This window comes from Giraffa tippelskirchi, chromosome 13 (assembly GCF_054371585.1).
Source record: "Giraffa tippelskirchi isolate mGirTip1 chromosome 13, T2T-mGirTip1v1.2.pri, whole genome shotgun sequence".
Taxonomy (NCBI): domain Eukaryota; kingdom Metazoa; phylum Chordata; class Mammalia; order Artiodactyla; family Giraffidae; genus Giraffa; species Giraffa tippelskirchi.
The window spans coordinates 40,857,177-40,864,581 of record NC_137287.1 but is presented as its reverse complement, the minus strand read 5'-3'; the positions used below and the strand labels follow the sequence as shown (position 1 = coordinate 40,864,581).

The following is a 7,405-nucleotide window of genomic DNA, read 5'->3' as shown; positions in this document are numbered from 1 at the left end:
TAAAAGCATCACCGACTTTCAATTTGGAGTTAACCGACCAGCCCCTTCTACTCCTTAGGCTGCACCTTCGCTAGTCCGGGAATCATGACCCCAACAGGAGGTGCGTGGTTGGGACCTGGGCGCTCTGGCCTAGGGTCACTCGGGTCGCGCGGGCCACAAGTTCGGAAACAGGCGCGTTCGGAGTTGGCTGCCCAAGGGGTGCAGTCTGGCGAAGCCTGGGCGGCTGGTCCATCGTCTCCGGGCGGGTTTGGCGAAAGAATCCGAGCCTCCCTCGGGGACCGCCGGGCCTGCGGCCAACTCGCGGGGGCGGCCTCGGGCGGGGACTCGGAGCCACGGCCCGGCGCTTGCCTCCAGGGAAATGTCCCCTCTCCGACCCCGCGGTCCCCACCAGGGCGGCACACCCCGCCCCCTTCTCTCCTTGGCTGGCGCGCCCACCTCCTCCACTCCAGGCGCCCGGAGCGACCTCCGCCTCCGCCAGACCACCCAGGACCGCCCCGCCGGACGGCCTCGGTGCCCCCAACCCCCGGATCACGTCCGGAAGGCCCTGGGCCCCCGCGTCCGGCCACGCCATCCGCCGGGCCGCCCGAGGGACTAGGCAGCGAGGGTCAGCCGAGGCCCCGCCCAGCGCTCCTGCCCCCTTTGGCTGCAGCGGCTCCCGCTGCCGCGCCCCCGCCGCATTTTCCACTCCGGGACGGGACCGGTCCTGAGGTCGCTCAGCTCCGAGCCGTGGCCCCTGAGCGCGCGTTACCTGGACGTGCGCGGCGTGCAGACTGGCGCGCGGGAGGCTCCTCCACTTCGCGCCGGCCCTGCGGGCAGGGAGCCGACCCCAGCCCTGGGCCGCAGGCTGGCGGGCAGTTGACCCCGGCGCCTCTGGGCTGTGGGCAAGACGTCGGGGCTCGACGCTGGCCGGGGGGAGGCTTTTGAGGGCCCGCCTCCTCGCGCAGGGGGCAGCAGGGGGCTGGGGGCTGGGGGCTGGGCCCGAGGCCTGGACGCGCCAGCAGAGGGAGCGCCGCCGAGCACCCCGGCAGGCACAGGGAGCCCCGAGCGCCCGGCGCTCCCCGCCGCTGCCCTCTTCCCCTTCCCTCCCCTTCTGGAAGGGGGGCCCGCGGCGTGATGCACAGCCCGGCCTCCGATCCTCGGCTGCCTCGGCTGCCGGGGTGCGCCGGCCCCACGTGGTGCGGCGCCAGGCAGGGCGGCCGGGGGCGCCGCGGGAATCGCGGCGCTTTCTTTAAGGTGGGGGGAGGGGGCGGGGGGCGGCCAAGCTCCGCCCCCGGCGGCCGTGGGGTGCGTGCCGGCCAATGGGGAGCCGGGCGGAGGGCGGAGCCTTGTGGCCGCCGTTTAAAGAAACTTGTTGCGGGTCGCCCCGCGCGTACCCATCTCCGGCGGCAGAGGCGGCGGCAAGTGGGCTGGGGTCGGGCCACTGCACGGCAACTTCGGGTCCCAGAGCGGCTGCAGCGCAGCGGCCATCGACCCAGTGCGCCTCCCTGGTGCGCGCTTCTCCGCGCGCGGCCCCGATGCTGGACATGAGCGAGGCCCGCGCCCAGCCGCCCTGCAGCCCGTCTGGCACTGCCAGCTCCATGTCGCACGTGGAGGACTCGGACTCGGATGCGCCGCCCTCGCCCGCCGGTTCCGAGGGTCTGGGCCGCGCGGCGGGCTCGGGGGCCGGCGGCCGGGGCGACGCGGCCGAGGCGGCGGATGAGCGCTTCCCCGCCTGCATCCGCGACGCTGTGTCGCAGGTGCTCAAGGGCTACGACTGGAGCCTGGTGCCCATGCCCGTACGCGGCGGCGGCGGCGGCGCGCTGAAGGCCAAGCCGCACGTGAAGCGGCCCATGAACGCCTTCATGGTGTGGGCGCAGGCGGCACGCCGCAAGCTGGCGGATCAGTACCCCCACCTGCACAACGCCGAGCTCAGCAAGACGCTGGGAAAGCTGTGGCGGTGAGTGCCTGTCTTCAGGCCGGGGGCGGGGACCCGGCCCTGGGTGCCTGGAGCTGGGAGGTGGCGCAGCGCCCGGCCTCGGCCCTTCTCCCAGTGGCTGTTCCCAGGGCGAGTCCTAGTGGAAAAACCCGATCTGGCCAGCCGGGTCGGGCGCGGGATACAAGACAGACTAGGCAGGCAGAGGGCAGCGGGAGGAGTGTGCGCTGGAGAACACGCCTGGAGTCCAGAAACAGCCCCCTCTAGGCCATGACTGGCAGGCTGAATTAGGGGACCTCAGCTGTGAATGGCCCCAGAGCTTGGAGGCCTGTCCCTCCCAGTGGAAAGTGGCCTCTTTCTAGAAGCAGGACCCATCTCTGAAGGTGCCGCCTCCTTGGAAAGGATGCCCGGACCACCCCATTGCAGGAGTCTAGAGGCAGATGGAAGGGTGTGGTTTGCCCGCCGGCATCTCCCTGCAGCTTCTCCCTCTTCCCCACCTCTGCACCCTCAGCGGGGACAGAGGGGGACGCAGGAGGTGTTCAGCACTGGTGCCCACGTTGGTGTGATGAGGCTGGCCATTCTGTAGAAAGTAGGACGGCAGTAGTGGGCAACAGCGACAGGACTGCTGTTCGTTCGGGGCAGCCCACCCCCACCAAATGCTCTCTACCGGGCTTGACAGTGGATGGCTTTGGGGTCAGGGCGCTGGTCCCCTTTCCTGCCCCTCACCTCACGAGTGGGCACTCAGACCTTGTGTTTGTGTCTTCTGTGCTCCTGCCCCTGTCCAGTTGGTGCTCTGCCCCCAGACCCTGGGCCGCAGGCAGTTAGAGGGGTGCTCTGGAAGGATATGAGGGGCCAGTGTGTGTTCACAGTCTCAGTGAGGACCCCTGGGTCGTGCCAGTGTTTCTGGAGCCCTGGGAAGCCAAGCTGCCCAGAGTCCCGGCCTGGTTCCCGGGAAGCCTCCCTTTGTCCAAACGTATGCTCAGCTGGATCCTGGCCTCTGCACTCGCCTGCCTGAGAAAGTCTCAAAGGGAGGGAACAGAGGCTCCCGGAGGGGAAGTAAGAGGGGGAAGAGGGAAGCGGGAGGACCTGCGTCTTTCCTGGCTCATTCCTCTGATCGCCCTTGGCTTGCTCCCACCTGTCCTCAGAGCTGGGGTGCACAGCCTGGGGCCCCCGCCCCCACGGAGGCATGGGCAGGCACACAGCTCCCCTGGACCTCCCGGCTCGCCAATGCGGGGCCAGCCCTGGGTGGTGCTGGCCGCCTGCTCATCCCGCCCCTGCCCTCTGTCCCGCAGCCTGCTGAGTGAGAGTGAGAAGCGCCCCTTCGTGGAGGAGGCGGAGCGGCTGCGTGTCCAGCACAAGAAGGACCACCCAGATTACAAGTACCAGCCGCGCCGCAGGAAGAGCGTGAAGACCGGCCAGAGCGACCCGGACTCGGGCACCGAGCTGGGCCACCACCCGGGCAGTGTGTACAAGACTGACGCCGGCCTGGGAGATGCGCACCACCATGGTGACCACACAGGTGGGCTCCCCGGGCCAGCGAGCAGGGCAGGGCCCTCGAGAGGACCAGGCCTTCCCTGGGTCCCCTGAGAAAGGCCCTGCATCCCCGAGAGGCAGCTATTCCGATGCCCACGGGGCCTGCTCGGCCTCCTCTGACACTGGGAGCCTCAGAGCTAATCCTGGTCCAGTTTCCTGTGACCTGGGTGTCTTCTGTCCTTCTGGAAGGCCTTTCTGCTCCCCTGGCCTTTTTACTGGTTCTGACCTCAGGTTCACTCATGCTGCTGGGCTGGTGGTCAGCAGCTCAGCGTCAGGATCAGACTGACCCGGGTGGAATCCGGGCCAGCTGAGCAGTCTCTGTCAAGATGGCGAAAGCGGTGGGGCTGGGGAGACAGGTTTGGTGTGGACCCTGTGGTTGCCATGGGTGAGGGACTGGGAGCTTCCTCTCCTCCCCCGCACCCCCACCTTGGTGGTCATGATGGGGCCTCCCTGGCCCCAGGTCTTCCCCTAGAACAGTGCTTAAAGGAATTTCCTTGGCCGCGGAGTGAGGTCTGGGTCTGGCTTTGCTGGAATTTCTGGGAAATATACAGGAACAAAAAGCCGTTGATTCCTACCTGCGGCAGTTAGCAGGGCGGGTTTTCCTCCCGTGTGCGTGTCGCCAGCCCAGCCGCCCCCTACAGAAGGTGCATTCATCCCTGAAATGTGCTCTGTCCCCAGGGCAGACCCACGGGCCACCCACCCCGCCCACCACCCCGAAGACTGACCTGCACCACGGGGGCAAGCAGGAGCTGAAGCTGGAAGGCCGCCGCCTGGTGGACAGCGGGCGCCAGAACATCGACTTCAGCAACGTGGACATCTCCGAGCTGAGCAGTGAGGTCATCGGGAACATGGATACCTTTGACGTCCACGAGTTCGACCAGTACCTGCCCCTCAACGGCCACTCGGCCCTACCCGCTGAGCCTGGCCAGCCCGCGGTGGCTGGCTCCTACGGGGGCGTGTCCTACTCGCACTCCGGGGCAGTCGGCATCGGGGCGTCCCCTGTGTGGGCTCACAAGGGCGCGCCGTCGGCCTCTGCATCGCCCACCGAGGCGGGCCCCCCGCGGCCGCACATCAAGACGGAGCAGCTGAGCCCCGGGCACTATGGCGACCAGTCACACGGGTCCCCGGGCCACGCCGACTACGGCTCCTACAGCGCGCAGGCCAGTGTCACCACCGCTGCCCCCGCTGCAGCCGCCAGCTCCTTCACCAGCTCGCAGTGCGACTACACCGACCTGCAGGCGCCCAGCTACTATGGCCCGTTCCCTGGCTACCCGTCCGGCCTCTACCAGTACCCCTACTTCCACTCGCCCCGCCGGCCCTACGCCTCGCCCCTGCTCGGGGGCCTCTCTGTGCCGCCCGCCCACAGCCCCCCCAGTAACTGGGAGCAGCCCGTGTACACCACCCTGACCAGACCCTGAGGGTGTGGCCGCGGGAGGGGCGCCGGCTGAGGACCGCCTCGCCCCGGCAGAGACACACAGGCCTCTGAGGACTCGGAAGGTGCAGCGAGGGCAGGAGCCGCGGCTGCGTCAAGTGCCTGCCGAGGTCCGTGAGGAGCCAGGCTGTGTAAACGAGCCCCCTCTGCTTCCAGATTACCAGATGCCCATCCACGGACAAAGCCCTCCTTCCCTTCCCTCTCTCTTTTTGTGGGGATTGCGGCTCGGAAGCCCAGCGGGCCCCTCTTCCGAGCAGGCACGGAAGCCTGGGTTTTGTGTCTCCGTGGCTGCAAAGTGGCAGCCACAGCACAAAAGACAAAAGGAGGGAAGAGGTGCGGAGGCTCCAGGCCCCCCAAGCTCTGAAGGCCCTGCCAGCCTTGGTACTTCAGGGCCCATGGATGACATTCCCATGGCTGGGAGGCATCCGCAGGAACACCTCCTGGGACCAGCCCGTTAGACTGAGGGTGTTCCTTATAGTTAGGGTTCTTCCAAGCAAGGTTTGGCTGTGATTAACTCTCTCTCTTTTTATTATTTTTTTTTAATTTTTATTTTTGAAGCTTCAATGTGTTTGATTTGTTTTGAAAGCTGTTGAAATGTATTTATGTTCTGTGTTATTTTATCTTTAATTAATGAAGTAATCTGTGCAGAGAGTAGAATTTAAGATGAAACAGAAGCCACAGAGCTGAGGGTGAGGCATGAGTGGGGCAGAGGGTGGGGGTCCTTGCTCTGAGTGGCAGGGCCCCAGCTCCGGTCCCCTGGAGGTGGCCGGAGCCCCGAGGCAGGAAAAGGGGCTTGTCTTATGGTTTCTTTGATCAGGTTGGGGTACTCCTGGCACGGGCATTAAGTCAAGGTTTAGGAGGCAGAGTGCCACTGAATTTTATCCCTGCCCATGGCCGTGCCAAGTGGTGGAGGTGGGGATTTCCTGGGACTCGGTGGCTCCAGAAACGCGTTAATCTCGGCTCTTAGGAACCAGGCGCCACCTACAAGCTGTGAAACTAGAACCTTCTCCACTAAGCGTTTTTAGATTCTTAGTTTTAGAAGAAAAATGCGGATTTACCTGTCCTGCTTCCGCTGTGTGCTGAGCGACGATAACTGCCTACTTCCTGGAAAATTGTGCCTTTAAAACTTTGTAAATTTAAGTACATCTGAGATGTTGCTTCTTTTTACTTTTTCTACTTTTTCCTACCTTTTTCTAGAAAAAAAAATTTTTTTTTTTTGCTTACGTCTTCCTAGGGGTGGGGCAGGGGGCTGCAGCAAACTCGTTTTTATGCAGTCTATTTTTCGGTGTCAAGTTTGAACTTTGGCTGTCACTTACCTGCTGTGTTTCACTCCTTTCTGACCAAGCAATGCTAACTTTTGTACAGATTGATTTGATAAAAATTAAAAAATGCTTTTTATCTACGTGGGCTGCATTTCATGTGTTGCTTCCCGTAAGCCTGGGAGCTGTGGGTCTCCGAGACCAAGGGGGTCCCGTTTTGAAGGGGGGCTCTGTGAGTGTTAACCCCAGGTTCCCCGGGGAGGGGCCGGCTGGCCAGACCACCCTCCATCTTCCTGCGGGCCAGGGGGCGGGCTCCTCAGGAAGCAAAACGGGTCCAGATGAGCCAGATTCGGCCGGCGGTTTCTTCCCGGGCGAATCCCAGAGCTGGTCTCTGGGTGGCTGACGGCATTTTTCGGGCGCTGGCTCGGAGCCAGGCTGGGAGCTGGATAAAAGCCGCCCCGCAGACCCTGGGCAGAGCTGTCTGGTGAGCAGAAAGGGTTTCCAGGCAGACACGGTTGTGGGAGCGGCGACAAGTGAGGGGCCTTTCCCGCACACGCGGAAGGTGTGGGGGCTTTGCAGGCCCTGGGGCGCTCACCTCTGAGCTGTGCAGACTCGGCTGGGTTGAGAGGGTTGAGAGGGAGATTATACTTCTCATGAGAACCGAGATACGCCAGGCAGCTGCCTCTGCAATTTTAATGGGGCGGCCCGGGCAGGGGGGCGCACGCCCCGTCCCCTCGCCGGGCCAGCCGCCCACGTGGCTGCAGTCCAGGGCGCGTCCCTCACCCCGCGCTGGGGAGCTGCGTCCAAGGCCTGCCAAGAGCAGCGTTTGGGAAGAGCTGCCCAGATTTATGAGGGTTCGTGAGGCCAGTGTGTGCCAAGCTTCCCGGGTGAGGCGGGTCTGGGAAGGGACTGCAGAAAGCCAGGCTCACAGACGCCTGCGGCCTTCACAGCCGGCTGCCTTCACAAAGCCAACCCCGCCCGGCCTGGGCCCGGCCAAGGGCTCTCCAGGTCCATACGGCCCTCCGAGCCCTCGCACCGATGCCCCAAACCGAGGAAGGCCCCCAGCGCCCAGCTTGCTGACAAGAGGAAAGGGGGCCTCCCCTGTGCTGCTCTGGGACTGCTCTGGTTCCCGAGGGCTGGCGACTCTGCTGGTTTTGTCTGGACTTGGAGGGGCTCCTGTGAGTTAACTCCCCAGGGCCCGGTCTTCTCCTACCCTGGGTGGGGTTCCCATGGGTTTCCGACCTCTGAGCTCCTGAGGCTCAGAGGTGG

General features: G+C 64.7%; 1 protein-coding gene across 1 annotated transcript; it reads left to right on the top strand.

Moving 5' to 3' along the window:
• Positions 1 to 1,339: 1,339 nt before the first annotated feature.
• SOX8 (SRY-box transcription factor 8) lies at positions 1,340 to 6,279 on the top strand. Its single transcript, XM_081555227.1, has 3 exons — positions 1,340 to 1,936; positions 3,205 to 3,431; positions 4,124 to 6,279. The coding sequence occupies exons 1-3, from the start codon at positions 1,515 to 1,517 to the stop codon at positions 4,861 to 4,863; spliced, it is 1,389 nt and encodes a 462-aa protein (XP_081411353.1). The 5' UTR covers positions 1,340 to 1,514; the 3' UTR covers positions 4,864 to 6,279.
• The last annotated feature ends 1,126 nt before the right edge of the window (positions 6,280 to 7,405 follow it).

Bases quoted from the DNA above. Each gene is read 5' to 3' on its own strand.
- SOX8 (XM_081555227.1), top strand. From the start codon at position 1,515: ATGCTGGACATGAGCGAGGCCCGCGCCCAGCCGCCCTGCAGCCCGTCT. The intron at 1,937-3,204 runs GTGAGTGCCTGT...TCTGTCCCGCAG, and splicing joins ACGCTGGGAAAGCTGTGGCG to CCTGCTGAGTGAGAGTGAGA. The intron at 3,432-4,123 runs GTGGGCTCCCCG...CTCTGTCCCCAG, and splicing joins CCACCATGGTGACCACACAG to GGCAGACCCACGGGCCACCC.